Source organism: Nicotiana tabacum, chromosome 2 (assembly GCF_000715075.1).
Source record: "Nicotiana tabacum cultivar K326 chromosome 2, ASM71507v2, whole genome shotgun sequence".
NCBI classification, from domain to species: domain Eukaryota; kingdom Viridiplantae; phylum Streptophyta; class Magnoliopsida; order Solanales; family Solanaceae; genus Nicotiana; species Nicotiana tabacum.
This window is the reverse complement of record NC_134081.1, coordinates 77,989,802-78,008,537: the sequence shown is the minus strand read 5'-3', so window position 1 is coordinate 78,008,537 and position 18,736 is coordinate 77,989,802. Positions and strand designations below refer to the sequence as shown.

At 34.9% G+C, this 18,736-nt stretch overlaps 2 protein-coding genes across 2 annotated transcripts; one reads left to right on the top strand and one right to left on the bottom strand.

The window, feature by feature from the left end:
- The first annotated feature begins 6,299 nt into the window (after nucleotides 1-6,299).
- LOC107819860 (transcription initiation factor TFIID subunit 6) lies at nucleotides 6,300-11,858 on the top strand. Its single transcript, XM_075234855.1, has 12 exons — nucleotides 6,300-6,564; nucleotides 6,691-6,777; nucleotides 7,191-7,292; nucleotides 7,388-7,496; nucleotides 7,807-7,910; nucleotides 7,992-8,129; nucleotides 8,211-8,306; nucleotides 8,796-8,920; nucleotides 10,193-10,325; nucleotides 10,418-10,543; nucleotides 10,692-10,803; nucleotides 11,348-11,858. The coding sequence occupies exons 1-12, from the start codon at nucleotides 6,439-6,441 to the stop codon at nucleotides 11,731-11,733; spliced, it is 1,644 nt and encodes a 547-aa protein (XP_075090956.1). The 5' UTR covers nucleotides 6,300-6,438; the 3' UTR covers nucleotides 11,734-11,858.
- A 626-nt stretch (nucleotides 11,859-12,484) lies between these two features.
- Nucleotides 12,485-18,523, bottom strand: LOC107826864 (cell division protein FtsZ homolog 1, chloroplastic-like). The gene is given in 6 exon segments (NM_001326173.1): nucleotides 12,485-12,984; nucleotides 13,108-13,341; nucleotides 13,821-13,988; nucleotides 15,090-15,319; nucleotides 16,447-16,546; nucleotides 18,043-18,523. Coding segments are annotated over 6 exon segments (1,260 nt in total). The 5' UTR covers nucleotides 18,304-18,523; the 3' UTR covers nucleotides 12,485-12,717.
- Between the last annotated feature and the right edge of the window lie 213 nt (nucleotides 18,524-18,736).

Sequence of the window (18,736 nt, the reverse complement as noted above, 5' to 3'; positions counted from 1 at the left end):
TATAAGGAAAATCCTGTGGGAAAAATCTTAGTAAGGGAAAAAGAGTACAACGCGTATTTCATTCCCCCTGATGAAAACCTTATTCCAAATATTTGAGTCTCCGCATTCCAATCTTGTATACCATCTTCTCAAAAGTTGTAGTTGGCAAAGTGAACAAATCTGCTGGATTGTCACTTAAACGGATTTGTTGCATATCGATGTCACCATTTTTCTGAAGATCGTGTGTGTAGAATAATTTTGGTGAAATGTTCTTCGTTATATCTCCTTTTATAAATCCTCCCTTCAATTGGGTTATGCATGCAACATTGTCTTCGTATAAAATTTTGGGTCTTTTCTCATATTCCAAACCATATTTTTCTCGAATAAAATAAATTATTGATCCCAACCATACATATTCCCTACTTGCTTCATGAATAGCTATTATCTTAGCATGATTTGAAGAAGTAGCAACAATAGATTGCTTTGTGGAGTGCCATGATATGACAGTACCTCCATATGTAAACATGTATCCGGTTTGAGATCGAGCTTTATGTGGATCAGATAAATAATCTACATCTGCATAACCAATATGATCTGCACCACCTTTGTTAGCATTAACAAGATATATAAGTGCACCAATTGCACTGAGATAGAGTATTTCAGGACCAAAGAGTTCTTCATCCTCTTTTGGAGGTCAGAAAGGATCCTTATTCACTTCAAGTGATCGAACACTCATTTGGTGTACTTAATGGGTGCACTTTGTCCATGTAAAAGCGTTTTAAGAACTTTTCTATATAGACAGATTGATGGATAAAGATCTCGTCTGTTAAATATTCAATTTGCAGACTAAGACAAAGTTTTTTCCTTTGGAGCTCTTATCGAGTTCCTATGATATTTATGCCATTAATGTAAACAACAAGTATAACAAACTATGATGTTGTTTTCTTTGTAAAAATGCATGGACAAATGTCATCATTTACATAACCTTCATTCATCAATTCAGTGAGGCAATTATATCACATGCGCCCAGATTGATTTAAACCGTACAAAGATCTTTGTACTCTGATTGAATGCATTTCACGATGCTTTGAACTATATGCTTCAGGCATTTTAAATCCTTCAGGGATCTTCATATAGACTTAATCAAATGAGTCATATAGGCTATGACTTGCATTTAGATGGCATGACATCTTCAAGTGTCTGGACTATAGGTTTGATCCTCACAATCTTTTACAATATTGTGAACTATATTGTATCAAATATATCGTCGACGATCGTTTTGTATCGGTTCGCAAGTGACATACCTTGTTGAGATCTCATCACTTTCTTTATTTTCAGGTACCTGAACTTCTTCTGGAGTTTCATGAAATGTTATGTCGTGGGCTCTTCTAGAGCTCATTTCCTCCTCATTATGATCATTTTGATCATTTGCTCCTATCCTTTTCAAGGATTGTTACCTTTGGAACCGATCGGTTTACTACACTTCATGCGTGTAGTAAACTTTATCCTCCAGGGACTTTAATTTTAATAGGAGCATTTGTAGCTGAAATATGATATTTAATTTTGGATCAGCAAATGCTTCTAGTATTTGACTTGAATTATCTTCTAAGTGAGGATCATATTAATGATAATTCGATTGATATAGCATATTTTTCTGCTGTTTATTCCATCCCCCAAATTTTAGAAAAACCTTAAATTTTAGAAAAACTAACACATATCCCCAATCTTCTCCGGAAAACCTATCTTTGTGCATTGTGGTAGAGAAATTAATCATATACCATACATCAAAAGTTATTAGATAGTAAAAATATTTGGTTTCTGATCCTAAACCAATTGTGAGGGGAGGACTTATTATATTTTGTTGGTCTGACGCATACAAGTGTTGCTGTATGCAATTTAGAAAATCTTAAACCAACACACGAGGCTTTGTTCTCATGAGCAATAGTTTAGCCATTAATAGGAGGTATTCAATGCTAAACTAGCTTGTATATAAACTAGCATCATCAAGATGAACTATCTTGATTTCATAATCTGAAAATTATGCTCTTAATTAAGAAAGATAGTTTCAAATGTCAAACTGCAGGTTGACAACAAACATACATGTAACCATCTTATATATGCATCTATAAGTGGTTCACATGATAGGTGAATGGGCCCATATTCACCTTTTATATATTTCAGAATTCGAGGATTTTAGTCCCAACTTTAGCTGGTATAATCAAGTTATTATGAGAACAAGCAACACAAGAGAATTCTTGAAGAATCTTCTAGTTCTTCAGTATATGCTTATCTGAATTCTCAAATAGCTCATTTAAAATTGACAAATGAAAACTTCCAGTTTATCATGGCATGTGCTATCTCTAAGTAAACTTCTGATTTACTATGGTATAAACTTTTGCATCAGTAAACTTCTTATTTACTGTGGCTACTTTTGTATCAGTAAATTTCTGATTTACTGTGATACATGATGTAGTACAAATTTGAAGAATAAAGCAGGTAACTTCTCACATACATATTTACCCCATATGATTGTGGAAACATGAAGATTTTTAATCTTTCAATCATTTGTAGTCTCAGTATGATAGTCATATGTATTAGTAAACTTCGGGTTTACTACAACATATATTTTGACCATAATCATATAATCTGAATGATATATTTGTATATAATTTCTTCGAGAGCCTTCATTTATTTTCCACAATCTAATATTTATCGGACACTACTGGTGTCTCGTGTCTTCTAGACAAACAGTTAACTCTTCAAGAGCTTTTGTTGTACTACCAAATATTGCTTAGACACTTCTGGTGTCATGAGAATTTCATAATCAAATGAACAATATAAAGCTAATTCTAATTTTATAAATGACGAAAATTAAGAATTTTAATATTTCTATCACTAACTTTGTGACAAATATCTCCTTCAAGGAGAAATATCATTAACATTTGAATACTTTGTATCAATACGGCAACCACATAGTCATTGCATCTTTTAAGGAAAGATACACGAGTTGTTATTTACTTCGGAGAACTCAATAACTAACCATAATATATTAATGTGGTTGTAGTAGAAAGCATTCTACAAGAATACTTTTGCCTTAGAATGATACTTAATAAAATTATCCAAGATGTTTTACGTACAACAGGTACGTGCGGTAATGATCTTTATGCCACAAAAATAATATTTATATCCTCTGTTATTCTAGCTCTTCCGGAGGTGAGTTATGGTATTTCTTCATTCACTCCAGGGAATAAAAATGTGCATCAAAAATAACTTTGAATAGCTCATTATATTATTTACGCACAGAAAGACACAGTTTCATAATTTTTCCTGCATTGAGAGAAAATTTCAATTGTGTTACTTCTTCCGGAGCAAATTACGAAAAATTGAGTATATATTCTCTCAATCATATTACCTCTTCTGGATTTAAATTGTGTTACTTCTTCCGGAGCAAATTACGAAAAATTAAGTATATATTCTCTCAATCATATTACCTCTTCTAGAGGTGAATCGCAATATATTTACATCAATAGCGCGCTCATATTTACGACTTTATTAATATTGTCGTATTCACTTCAGGGAATGAATTAATATTTATAAAAATTTTCATCCTTCGGGAAATCGAACATAATTATCCGAACACGTATTAATCACATCAAATTGTGATGCTTCAACCTCTTTTAAAATATTTACTACCTCAGGAGCAAATCGAGGCGTGCATGTAATATAGAGAATATTTCTCTAGTTTATCTTTAATTGTAACCATAGAAAGTCTAAATTATCACTTCTAGTGGTCATAGGCATACACCACTTCTGGTGGTTAACAAAATTTAGTTACAATGAGATATACGAAACATACCCACTTATGGTGGTTGTATATTTCTTGCAAACTCTGCTGGAGTTTAAGTGGATCTAACAATGTTATACACTTTGTAATCCTTTATTAAGATAATTAGGATGAAAACAAATACCAAAATAGGTACTGTATACGTAACATATAACCAAGCAAGCGATGATAAAGATATTAAAATATAAGCAAAAGGCTCAAATTAAATTACGCAAATTTGGCCACTCCATATGTAAGTGATATCTACATCACTACTGCCAAGAAGAAAAACTCACCACCTCAAGGATATAATCTGCCTTATGATGCTCGGAATGAACAAAATCTGACCACTGACATAAGAGTGTCGCCTTACATCGGAGATGAACACTGAAATAGAAATTAAATTCGATGTAAGTGCTCAAAATGACAGAGTCTCGTGCTGATAACATGTTATAAAATAAAAACTGTAAAGTAAATAAACTGAAGACAAGTATAAAGGGAGATTGATATTTTATTCAACTTTCAAAGTTATTTTCATAATGAATTGAAAACTCTTCTATTTATAGAAGAGAAGAAGCAGCTGCGAGGCTTTTCAGGAAACAACTGCAAGGTTTTTCTTTAGCTACTTGTAACCTGTTTGCATGAGCTGCTTGCAACCTGCCTGTTTAATAAGAAGTTGTTGCAACCTGCCTGCATGAGCTGCTTGTAAGCTGTCTGCATGAGCTGCTTGCAACCTACCTGTTTAATAAGAAGTTGTTGCAAATCATTTCATTGAGTTGCTTGCAACCTGCCTGTATCAGCTGCTTGAAGATAAATTTTAATAGAGTATTAAATGGATAATAGTGGAGTAATGAATGAACATCCACAATATAATATTTTCATAACAGAGATTTTAATTTTTAAGAGGTATATTGTGAAAGTGAATTTTTGAAATATTGGTTGCAAATTGTTGAAACGAGCATATAGTTGTGCAAATCACAAAGAACAACGAGTCTGATCAAGTCATCAGAAAGATTTATATTTTATAAACTAGAAAGTGGAATCTTATGCGCTACTTCTCGCAGCAAAACAAGTTGAAAGTAATTCAATTGCTTTTAGGCACTATGTAAATGTAGTAGCACCGCTTACACTGTCTAAAAATATGAAAATGATTCAAACTTCAAATATTAAAAAAACAAAATAAATTGAAATTGATAATATTAAGGCGGAATACCTAAAAACAAGTCTAAACTTGACACGCATTATTAGTTACAACCCTAAACTATTCGTGGTCTTAATTACCATAAACTTGGCCTTTTGAGAGCAATTACCTCCCTGAGCGCTGATGTGGCGAAGAGTGTGGGTGCACTCTCTTTTAAGCGCGTATGAGTGAAGAAAAATTAAAAAATCAGCTTCCAAGTAGATTATTTTTTTAACTTTTAATTGTCATATAATTATATATAATGATTTATTTGTTACAATTATGTATTTCTTCTTGCTTCATCATAACATATAATGTGCACTTTACTCTAACTTTTATTCTTTTTAATTTTTTCTATAAATATAATGTCTATTTGTTCCAATTGCATATTTCTTTTTTTTGGGGGGGGGCTAAATTTGTAGAAGTTTGGTTGGAAATCCATCATTTTAGTCAAATAGAAAACTTTTAGCAAAAATAATGGAGTACTAGTTGTGTATTTTCTGTTATTTTTTGTAGATATAATGTCTATTTATTTTAATTGTGTGTTTTTATTTTCGAGTCAAATCAGTAAAAAAGATGGCTACATCTCTATTATTTTTTACCAAATAAAAAGGTATAGCCAAAATAATAAACTTGCAATTGTACACTATTTTTATTTCTTCTTTTGATGCAATGACTATTTATTTCAACTGTATATTTTTACTTTTTCCAGTAATATCTGTAAAAAAATTTATTTTAGAGCTCCATAATTTAGATCTATATAAAAAATCATAGCCCAAATAATAAAAATCAAATTATGTATTTTTTTATATCTTTTTAGATGCCTTGACTATTTATTTCAAATGTATAAATCTTTATTTTTAGGAAACAATAACTAAAACTTTATTATTTTTAGCCAAATAAAAAAATTAGCCTAAATGTAGTTCTAGCCAAGTTTTATTATAAATATTATTCGAAAAAGATTATCTAAAAAAATAACACACTTAAAAAAGTATAAAATATATTTTAGTTTTTAAAAAATATCACATGGACATGAAAATTCACGTGGTAGACGAGTGCATGACACTTTCCTAGGATGTGATCGTCGAGGGGGTAACAATGGAATAACCAAGTAGAGGGGATAATTAAGACCCAAAAAATAATAGCATTTCCATATTCTTTTGTATCTACCGTCTTTTCCCACATATATTTTCTTATAAAAAATTCTTATATTTATTATTCTCTGCACAAGGCGCGGGTACGGATACTAATACTAGTAATAAGCGGACGAATAGATAAAACTCAAAGCTAACTGACTTTAACGAAATTAAATTTGCGAATAATAAATTAACTAAATTTTATTGTGAACACACGGTTTGCTCCGGCATATCCCCTGGACCCTACGTCTGAAATTGTCATTGAAACAGCCTAATCGAAGCAAAAAATTACCAGTGAAACAGCCTTATCGAAGCAAAAAATGAGCATAGTGCCGAAAGAGACAATAGAAGTGATAGCACAGAGCATAGGAATAAGCAATTTATCACCGGATGTCTTGCCTGCTCTCGCCGCCGATGCCGAGTACCGTATTCGTGAAATTATGCAGGTGAAGCTTGCATTAATTAATATTCTAGATTTTGCTGTTCCTGATAAGCTTAAGAACATAAATGCTGTGATTCTTTTTAGTGATTATCGCGCACTTTATGTTAATTTGAATTATTCGATAATGTAGGAGGCTATTAAATGTATGCGCCATTCGAAAAGGACTACTTTATCTACTGATGATGTTGATTCTGCACTCACTTTGAGAAATGTGGAGGTACGTACCTCTTCTCTCCTTTACAACTCTATTGCTCATTGCCTGAGGCATATCCAGGTGTGTAAAGTATGTGGAGTATCACCGAACCCACATATTGTTGAGGTGGATCCAAGATTTGAACTTGATGGTTCTGGATTGTAGGACGGCAGCCTCAATTGCTAGTAACTTGGTGCTGAATTTAATATTTTGTACATATTTAGTGGATTTCTGTTTGGGCCAAAGGCCGCACCCCCATGTTAAAGCCTAATGTACATTTCTGAGCCGCGGCCCCTAATGTACGTCCGGTGTTGCTCATTGGCGTGATTTGGATGTAGTTTATCATTGCCCTTGCCTAGTCCTTTTTGGTTTCTTGAAACTGTCTGTTCTCAATCTCATTGATGTTGTTTCCCTTTATGTCGGTGTGCCTTGAGCAGCCAATATATGGTTTTGCTTCAGGAGATCCCTTGCGGTTCAGGAGAGCTGCTGGGCATAAGGATTTGTTCTATATCGAAGAGAAGGATGTAGAATTCAAAGATGTAAGAAATTTTGGATATCTTAGGTCCCTTACCAGCTTTACCCTTTAGATTACTTTAAGTCATACTTATGGTAAGTTTCTCTTATTGTGTTTTAGGTGATCGAAGCACCTCTGCCGAAAGCACCATTAGATACTGCTCTTTTTGCTCACTGGTTAGCTATAGAAGGGGTTCAGCCTGCTATTCCTGAAAACCCTCCACTTGAAGGTTCGTCTTTTACGATAACTTTAGCAGCAATTAGCTTGTGTAGACATGTCAACGCACATAGATGATGGTTTGTCCAATTATTTGTTGATTGCTACCCGTTGTTTTATCAACATGATATTGATTCTCATTCTCTTTGTTGTCCTGGTTTGGAATTTCTTTCTCTTTCCTGTGGCTGTAAAGAAATGGAAGAGGATAGTGATGAAACAGAACCAATTAAAATATGTATCTACAGATTATTACATGTTGGGACTTACTTTTACTTGCCAAAAAATATTTTATACTTGTGACTGATAGATTAATATCATGGCAGCACTTGCTCCGCCCGCTGATAACCGAAAGGCTGAGTATAAGGAGGATGGAGTTCCTGTTGATCTTAAAATACCTGTTAAGCATGTCTTATCCCGTGAGCTTCAGGTACAACTATTCTAATATGGTTGTGTCATGTTTGCTCATCCTACATGATTCTATCTTTGTGCATCTTTGGTTGTTTTGCAGCTTTATTATGACAAGATTACAGAACTTACTGTGAATAAATCTAACTCCCCTCTCTTTAAGGAAGCTCTAGCAAGCTTAGCAACAGACCCTGGGCTCCATCCTTTAGTTCCTTACTTCACTTATTTTGTTGCTGATGAGGTAAGTCGAAGATTCAAGTTCAGCAATGTAATATTTGTAAGTGACAGATAAATGATCTAATGATCTGCTGTTTTATGTCAGGTTGCACGGAATTTGAATAATTTTGATCTCCTTTTTGCTTTGATGAGGCTGGTCTGGAGCCTTCTTCAGAATTCTCATTTACATATTGAACCTTATGTGGGTCTATTGCTGATACCTCAGTACCATTTGCTTCAGTTTATTTATCCTTTTATTTATTCGAGGAATGCACGATAAAATTTTACAGACTCTGTCTTTATGAAGCTGGTTATCCTTGATGACCGTGTTTAATTTTTTTAATGATATTTATTCCTTTATTTATTTTTCTAAGGAGATGCCAAATAAAACAATAAGCAGATGTCCATAAAAAAAGAGATGGAGTTAGCTTTCATGGACAATATTAGATTTTCTTTATTCTGAATACAACAACAATAACAAACCCAGTAGTTTCCCACAAGTGGGGTCTGGGGAGGGTAAGAGATGGAGTCCGCTTTCATGGACAATATTAGATTTTCTTTATTCTGAATAAGTTCTTAAATTACTTTGTTCATTAAATTGGTGTCTTTTACATAATTCTGCAACTTTTACTTTGGGTCTGAATGATGTTCCCATAGTTGCATCTGATGATTTTCTTGTTTATCTTTCCAGCTGCACCAGTCGATGCCATCTGTAATGACATGCCTTGTTGCAAAAAGGTTGGGGAATAAATTCTCTGATAACCATTGGCAACTTAGGGAGTTCACAGCAAAGTTGGTTGCTTTAATATGCAGGCGGTAGGGATCTCTTTATTCAGTCATTCTCTTGGTTTTGTTTCATTAAAGGCTAAAAAGGCATGCATCTCCTATGCTATCTGAGTTTTTGACCAATATTGTCCCTTATCCGGCAGATCTATTTTGGTCCCTCAAATATAACCCCGAGCATATTTAGTCCCTTAAGTATGCTAAAGTGGAGCACCTTTAGCCTCACTGACACAATATGTTAAAAAACTAACGGTGTTACCCAACTCTGATTCATGAAACAAATCTTCTGCTCTGAAGCAAAACATTTCCTCTCCTTTTATTGGATAACACAAATTATCACAGTAATTCCTCATTTTTAGATAATGTCTTCAAAAATTTTGACCTTGAAAATATCCCCTTCTGTGCCAGTTTTCAATGAGAAAATGACATTGTATAGCCGCTGTAAAAATAATAGCCGAAAAATGTGTAAAATTTGTATATATATACATTTAAAAATTTCGGTTGATTTTTCCAAAAAGAAAAGTTAAAATTTGAAAAAAATAGAGCTGTCAGGATCACTTCTAGGCATATTATTGAAGCAAACGAATAACCAGGTTGTATTATCACTTTTAACCCGTGCCAAAAACTATTTACATCTGGTAGCAGAAAAAATATATAAAATTTGTATAATTTTTGTATATTAAATATATATACAAAAAATATACAAATTTTATATATTTTTCGGCTATTATTTTTACAGTGTCATTTTCTCATTGAAAACTGGCACAGAAGGGGATATTTTCAAGGTCAAAATTTTAGAAGACATTATCTAAAAATCAGGAATTAAAGTGATAATTTGTGTTATTCAATAAAAGGAGAGGAAACATTTTGCTTCAGAGCAGAAGATTTGCTTCATGAATCATAGTTGGGTAACACCGTTAGTTTTTGAACACATTGTGCCAGTGAGACTAAAGGTGCTCCACTTTAGCATACTTAAGGAACTAAATATGCTCAGGGCTATATTTGAAATATGCTTGGGGCTATATTTGAAATATACTCAGGGCTATATTTGAGGGACCAAAATAGACCTACCCTCAAAGATAAGGGACAATATTGGCCAAAAACTCTCTGCTATCTACTATTGTTATCGGGTTCCAGGGGAAGGGGGTGGTTGTATATCTGTATAATTGTTGACACATGTAAATCATTTCTTAATCTGCTCGAATGACGGTGCTTAGCAATTGCTGATCTTTTACTCCCATGATATTGGTTAGTCTCCCATATTATCAATTAGGACTGTGTTGCTCACAAGTTAAAGCTGTGCAGCTACGGTCATGTGTATCACAGTCTCCAGCCACGTATTACGAAGACTCTGCTGCATGCTTATCTTGATCCAACTAAGGCACTGCCTCAGCATTATGGAGCAATTCAAGGACTAGCAGCTCTTGGATCGGGCGTGGTATCTCCTTGATATCCCTGTATTTTCTTTTCATCTTTATATTATATTTTAATTTTAAGCTGCAATCTGTGATGTTTATAAATTTTGTGTAGGTTCGCCTACTTGTGCTGCCGAATCTTGAGGCTTATTTGCGATTGCTGGAGCCTGAAATGCAGCTTGAGAAACAAAAAAATGAAATGAAGAGACATGAAGCTTGGCGTGTATATGGAGCCTTGATGGTGACTTGTTTGCAATGCTCTAAGAGTTTTTCGTATCAATTTGTCATCTTAATTCTTTGTAATGTTTTATGTTGCCTAACGTGAATTTTGGTTTTTAGGACTAATGATCTGCTTCACTGATCTCTTCCAACTGTGTTTTTGTTCACAGTCCACTGCAGGTCTTTGCATGTATGAGCATTTCAAGATGCTTCCTGCATCTGTATCTCCATCGAATCGGATATTCCTGAAGAATAAATGTAAAGTTGCAACAACATTGTCAAGTACGTAACCATCTACACTCAATAACTACAACTTTTAATTATTCAGGTTTTTTGAAGTTGTAGTATGAAGTTGTCCGCTAAGCATGTCTTTCTGCTTTGACTGTCCTTAACAATGGTCTTGAGAATGGTATGTTCTGTAAAACAATCTGTGGAGTTATTTTTATCTTGTTTCTGTCTCAGATTGCCATTGTTTTGTGGGATAATGTGGAAATTTTATGCTAAATTTCAGAGCACAAGCATTTTCCTGTCTGAAATACATTTGAATGATTTAGTGTTTTCACGTAGTATATAGATACTCCGTACTAATTAGGAACTCAGTAACCCCTTGTATATCTTAAAGCATTTACTGTGAAGAAATAGAATTTTGTGCAAGTCTGTATCTCCCTATAAGCTTTTGTGTTGTTGGTTCTGCCGTCTGCGTGCTTTCTTGGAAGTCCTCTTCCATGGATGTCTTCTGGCTCCAATTGCTAATCAATGCTAAATGTTATTTTTGTCATCCTTGATTATAGTGCACCTTTTTGAATGCCCCTTTATAATTGTCTAGATAAACGCAAAGCAAGCATGGACAACATGATCTCGCAGCCCCCACCCAAGAAATTAATGACAGATGGTCCCGCATGTGCAATGTTATCAAGTTCTTTGCCAGTAGGCATACAAGGAGCTATTGGTGGAAATGCCACAACCCTGGGTGTTACAGATGCGAGTTTATCATCAGGGCCACAGGGCTTGCAAAATGAGAATGCGAACAATTTGATGAGAGCCAGCAGAAGGGAGATTGCTGGTGGGAAAATCCAAAAAGCACCAGCTGCTCTTGGTCAGGCCTCAAAGAAGGATATGGATGCAGCAAATTTGTTGCCACCTTTATTTGAATATTTTGGTGACAGTATGTTATTCTTTGCACCTTCACCTGAGTTGTCATTCTTTTTGTGATCATCTTGTAGTGGCTGTAATAGGAAGGCGGGTTGCATAAATGCATGGCAACTGTGATTGTTCATGTTTATGAGTAATATACTTATAGTGTTCTAATATATAATGCATCTTCCCTTTTGACCCCATATCTTAAATGTGATTCCCGTAGAAGAGGATCAAGATCAATAGCTTTGGCCGGAATAGTGAAATATGAAATGTGCAAGTATAATGCTTTACATCATGCGTCTCTATTCAAAAAAGTGTGCTTATGTGCTGAACTTACTGATTAGTTTGATACCCCTTGGGAGAAGTGTTTTAGTTGACTTGCCGTTATCATTCTCTCTCTGCTGTAGCCTGTATGGCTAGATTGCAATAACTATTTGGATTGTTGAATTAGGCTTGCATAAAAAATAAAAAAGAAACTCGGATGTTCTAGAATTTTGCCTCAAATGGTCAATACCTTGGGGTTTGTTTGGTTTGAGAATGGGATTAGGCTGTTACTTGACCAAGTTATACTGAGGGAAATACAATTATACAAGATCTGTAATACTTGTTGAGTTGTACCTTGCGTGGTACATATACGGTATAATAAATGTTTTTAGATATTCAGATGATCTCATACCAACAATTTGACATAAACTCCAGCAGGGTGATTTTTGCCAAACTGTGCAGCGAATAATCATAAACTATGAAGGTGTATGCATAATTAAGAGATACTAAGTATGTAAGAACATACTTTTCCAACCAAAGTGACTAATTTACGAGTCTCATGTTCATTAGAGAGGAAATCAACAGGTAACGGCATTTTACAGGCAAAAACGTGCTGTACAGGCAGATCATAAGAGAGCACAGCAGAGTATGAATGTGATGCATTTGATAAGAATCATCACTATGTCTACAGCCAAATGCAAACACCAATCAGCAAAACATGTAAATACAAAGAAAGTAAAAAAGAAAAAAGTAAGAAAAGAGAAAAATGAAGCCGTAACAAACTATATAAAGGAGCTAAAAGAACAGCCTCCGAGTAGGTGTTCGTGATGTTGTCGAAGGTGAGGTTGATGACCTCAGGGTAACAGGTGATGCCATGCTTTCTTGGATTACTGGGCCTTTATCAGCAAGCTTTGCACCTCGTGGGTCAGAGAGAAGAGTCTTCTGAAAAGACTGGGTAAAACCAGTTGCAATTATGGTCACGTGTATTTCGCCATTGTAGCGCTCATCCACAACAGCACCAAATATGATGTTAGCGGAGGGATCAGCCAGACTGGTAACAACCTGTGAGAAATATTGCCAGCATTTCAGCATTACAAATATCATTCTCATTTTCCAAAAAGAGCTGAAGGTTTCTTTAATACACCTGGGGAAGAAAGAAAGAAAGGAAAGAACACTCATCATCACCTGAGACACCCTATTCACTTCCTGCAAAGTTATGTCTTTTCCTCCTGTAATGTTGTATACTACCCCAGTTGCAGATTGAATGGACGATCCAATTAGAGGGGCAAGAGTTGCTTGTTCGGCTGCTTCTTCAGCACGGTTCTTGCTTGATGAAACCCCAACTCCAAGCATAGCAGTTCCAGAATCTTTCATCACTGCCTTTACATCGGCAAAATCCACATTTACAAGCCCAGGTATCTGCAAATAGAAGGACCGCTTCATAATTTATCCAGATTTATAGCACATAATACAATAATGTCTATAACATACTAAGTTGCAAATACGTAGATTACCAGTCCTGTTTTAATCGGGAAAGTTCTTTTCTGAAGCCCTTCATGAGATATTAAAAGAACATAACCTCTGCAATATTATATTTAATACAGAAAAAGTCCATCATAAAAGATTCGTTAAGACAGTGAAGCAACTGGATGGTATGCCACAGTTCATTACTCTTGAACCTTTTTGCATTTGGCGTTCAGTCGCAGAAAATGCTATGTTGATTAGAAAAACAAGTAGGCCTCTTTTTTATGCCAGCGTGTGTTCGCAAGTGTGTTTTTGAGAATTTAGTAAAGTAACTAAAACCAGTATGATGACATTATACATTTGTATAACACAACAAAGAATTTCAGTATAATCATTAAAAGAGAGAGATACTGGATTTCGACAAAGGAACTCACAGTAATTATATCGGAAATTCCTTGGACACCTTGGCGTAATACATCATCAGCAAGAAGAAAAGCATCTTGAAGTGGTGTCTGCTCATCAGCAATATCTAGCAGACGGTCATTGGGAATTACTATAAGGGTATCTACATTTTTCTGAAGTTTTTCAATTGCTTCCAGAGCCTGTCGGTCAATAAGTGAAAATTAGAAACATGAAAGGATATGGATGATAGGAGCATAAAACATAGCCATGGAAACAATCTTTTTTTTAATGACAAGGAACATAGGACATTGGCGCAAAAAAGAAAATCAGCCAGTTAGAAAAGTCAGAATCATGTTCCGATTTAGGCATATGAACACCTTTGCATTAAGAAGCAATTTATTTCCTTTAGATCCATCAAGGGCAAAATGTTTGTAAGCGCTTCCAGTTATTTATATACCCAGGTTAAGCGCATAATGGGATTAAAACGAGGCAAAGAGAAAAGGTTTAGTTTTGTTGGTACAATTACATTAGCTATGGTGTTTGCCAAGAGTCTTATAATTTGTTTAGAAATTGGTATGTTGGTAGAAAGGAAGACAATCTACAACATAATATGATTCTCTACAAACGATACCTAATCTAGAGAAAGTTCCTATGGTCATCCTTCTACGAGTGAGATACTGAAGACTAATCATCCTGAGGCTGTGAGAGCAGAGGTGTATTCGAAGGACCATATTTTGGGAGTCACTTAATAGTGAAGGAAATATTCACATACCACCTAAGCATGACAGCTATCTAATATAAGTTTGAAGCTTTACTATGTTCCCTCTAGATGTCTAGAGTTCATCAATGTTAGCTTAAGTTTGAAGCTTGATACAATATGAGTTTCCTTGCGCATCTCAATATTTCATCCCTAAACTTGCAACTGTACAACTCAATACTATGTTCATTTCCTTTCTTCATCCTTACCTCACTCCCTTTCACATCAAGCATGTTTCACTAATTGATGGAAATTGAAAATGCATCTTCCTATACGATTTGCACCTCTTAGTGGAAATGTCCCGTTTTGGACAGTGATGCGCCAGTTAAACCAGAACCAGAAAAAAAAAAACAGCCTTTCCAATTGCTTATTCTTTATTTTCTAGCAATTTCTTCCGTTGTGAAATGAATATTCCTCCCTTTTTATGCTGGGACATCCTAACATGCTTTAACATTTTCTAGTTGTTGTGAAATGAAAAATCCCCAAAAAGTCTAGGAAAAAGAAGCAAAATTCTATTCTCCAAGGAGCTGAAAATGGCACCTGCCTGCACGGATCTTTTACGTCCTTCAAAGCTGAATGGGTATGTGACAACACCAACAGTCAAATAGCCTGCTTCTTTTGCTATTTGAGCCACAACAGGAGCAGCACCAGATCCTGTACCTCCACCCATTCCTGCTGTTATGAACACCATATCTGAACCTTTTAGAGAATTTGCAATGGCTTCCTTCGACTCCTCCGCTGCCTGTTCCCCTAAAAGAGGATTACCACCAGTACCTGCATTTCAAGAAGCAACTTACGTAACAAATCATTACATCAAATCAAGAAGCATAAAAGTGTTTAACAAGTTAGACTGTTAAACACAAGCCTCAAAATCTATAGCAAAACAACTCGTAGGGATGGTAATTGGATCCGGGCAGGGCAGGGCAAGATTTAAATGGGACGGGGCAGGGCAGTATAGGCCAAGTTTTGGGTTAATAGCTGGGTTGGGTTATTTTTGCTCTGTTTTCCCAATTCCCACTTTAAATATACACATTGTAATGATAACTACATTGTGAAATTTTATCTATTTGTTACAATTGGATAATTTTTTAAATTAGATTATTTTTTCTCCATATTAATGTACTTTCTTCCTTATATAGAAGGCATGAGGAAATAAAGAATCGACTTTCCAGTTGTTATAGAGTGAAAAATGTTGTTCTGTGAATTGTTGTTATATGTAATTAAATTTGTGTTTCCTACTTCATAGGAGTATTAGAAAGAAAAAAAAGGTGAGGATTTTACTATTACCACCCAACTGTCACTTCTGATAGCATTGCGGCTTTGGCTCCATTGAAGTGCATGATTCTAATAGTTCTTACTGCTATTTATGTGCATGCTTATATTTTAGACTAAATAACATTGATATAAAATATATTTTATCAATATACATAAACAACTCTTATTCACATGTCAATTTTAAATATTTCATTAAAAAGGTAAAAAAAATGTTGCAAAAAATTGAACGGAATGTTGCAAAATGAAAAAAAATAGAAAAATATGAAGGATAGTCTAAATGGGGCAGGGCAGGGCGGGTCAAAAGCTTAGCAGGTCAAAGCTTGCCCTCCCCTCCCCTGCCCTGCCCTACTCTACCCCACCCCAATTGTCATCCCTAAAAACAAGAAGCATCCACATCCAGAACAACATGTGATTCCAGATGATGCCATATAGGCAAAATAATACTATGTAATTTCATAAAGTCAGGATAGAGTATAACTGTCTTGATGTTAGCTTCCGCCGAAGTTATTTTAACATGGTTGAGATTGAAAATACAAAAGAGCTAGTACAATGTTTGATTAATGAAAAACTGCCAGAATAGAGAGTGTGAAAGAAAGATTTCTTCATAGAGAGAGAAGAATGCTAACCAAGCCCACGAGTCAGAAGTTCTCCAATTTGAAGCGGGTTTTCAGCAGCAGACTGTAGCAGTGCTTGAGCATCCGTGTTTATAGCATAGAAGTCAACACCCTAGTTTTGGACATGCAACAATGAGATCCATCATGTGAAATGAAGGGATGGGATCATGACATAGGCGTCTCAACTAATTCTCACTAATAGAAAGCAAACTGGAGGATGATAAAGACCAGGTCAAACAAACAAGTAAAGAGATTTCTAGCTTTTCTTCGTGACATGGATTTGTTAACCAAGCCAATGATAACTCATATACAACTTTGTGAATAAGATAGCAATGACAAGACAATAAGGGAGCCAATAAAATGTCCAAATTTTTTCACATGAGGGTTACAGAGAATCCAAGTGTAACTACTTGGTTGCTAAGAGAGAAAAGGAAATCTCAAGTCAAAAGAATGAAGAGGATTGATTTTGAGTTCCTGTGTTCTAAAGTAACCACAAAAACAAAGCGTAGAACATGATCCCAAGTCTTGTTTTCACCACTCTTGGATAATAATCCCAATAGAACATAGAGCTGTTATCATTTCTTCATTTTTTTTATAACCGAGAAATTCCGAGGACCAACGGCTGCGTATGGTTCAAACCTCGGTGCATAATGTGCCCTCCCCTCGACTTCTCCACTTAAATACCAGGCTCTTTTCTGCAGCTATTATCATTTCTTCATTATAAATTGAGATACTCAATTTGATGGAGAAATACATAGAATAGTAGCAAGTTGTGTACAAAAACAAGTTAACGCCTTACTTGAAGGGAGAATGGTTCCAAAAACAAATTAAAGAAGATGGAAATGCAATTTGTTGTATTCTGGAGCATGTAACAGTCATATTCTGAAGGTTGATATCTTAAAATTCTTCTTCATATAAAGTACTCCATCAAAAATAAAAATAAAAACTAAAAAATGACTAGAACTTCAGAATTAGAATTATCAAAATTCATAACTTGTATAACAGTTAAAATAAGACCAAAATGATAAGGAAGAAAATGCTCGCTACTACATTGGTTACTCAGTCCATACAATGATACAACAATGCATAGCAAATATTTTGGTGAAACATAGTCCAAATTTTCTTTTTATTTTCATTCCTGTCCTAAAAAATATTTCTGGGGTCTAATTGCTAGCTAATTTGAAAAGAGTTGCTTAAATTAGGTACATACAAGCAGGGGCGGAGCTAGCCCATCGAGTATGGGTAACCCAGTCACTTTGGTCCAATCCATGTATTTCTCTTAAAAATCTATTGAATATGTATAGATTATTAATTTAGAACCCAGTAACTTAAAAGTATTAGAACCCCGAACCCTTAAGCTTCAAATCCTGGCTCCGACTCTGCATACAAGATGAACAAATAATAACAAAAAAAGCATTCCAAGTCCCTTTTTTATATACTGGAAATAGCACACAAGGACATGAGAAAGGAACAAAATTTGAAATTACATAAAAAGGGGGAGTGCAAGACTCAAAATTTATATAAACGGGTAGCACAGAAGACACAAAAAAGAAACAATATTGAAAAACACAAAAAGGGACAAAAAGAAAAGAAAAAGGGATAAAGAACCTGTAAGCCACTGCCAATCATACGGTTAACGGCATTGTTACCACCGCCACCGACGCCGATAACCTTAATCTTAGCAGAATCAAAAGGAGTAAATGAACTTGAAATGCTGAAGCGTTGAGGTTTACATAAGCTTTTTCGGCGAGCTTTGGTGAAGCAGCATTGTTTAGGAATAAAGGAAGAGTGGTAAAAAGCAAAGGAAGTAGAAGAAGGAGAAGAAGCTGCTATCTCTGCTGGGTTTGAGAGTCCTAACATGGTGGCCATTGCTGTTGCTGCTCCCTCTGTTTGTTTGGTTTATACCAAAAACAAATATCTGGCAAACAAAACAAATTCAAGAGGGTTGGGGGTATTGTTGTTTTTAGGGTTTTTTAGAACAAATAAATATTTTGTTTTACTCCTCTCACTTTCCTCTCTATCTATGGTACCCTTTTTTATTTTTCTCTTTTGTTGTCTAACTCGTAATATTTTACTCGATTGTTGTTGTCTTTGATAAAGGTGGTGAGGGTAACTTGTAGGACTTTTATCAAGTACCCTATATGTTACTATTTGTATCCATGCTGAAATTTGTAAACTCAAATATCCTAATAGTTTTTATTCTTCTCTTTATTAATTAGGTCAAATGCTTTTATGAAAGCTTTTTTGCAATTACTTTAGTACTTAGCTAACTCCTCAACCCTTTTCACTTAAATACTAATTA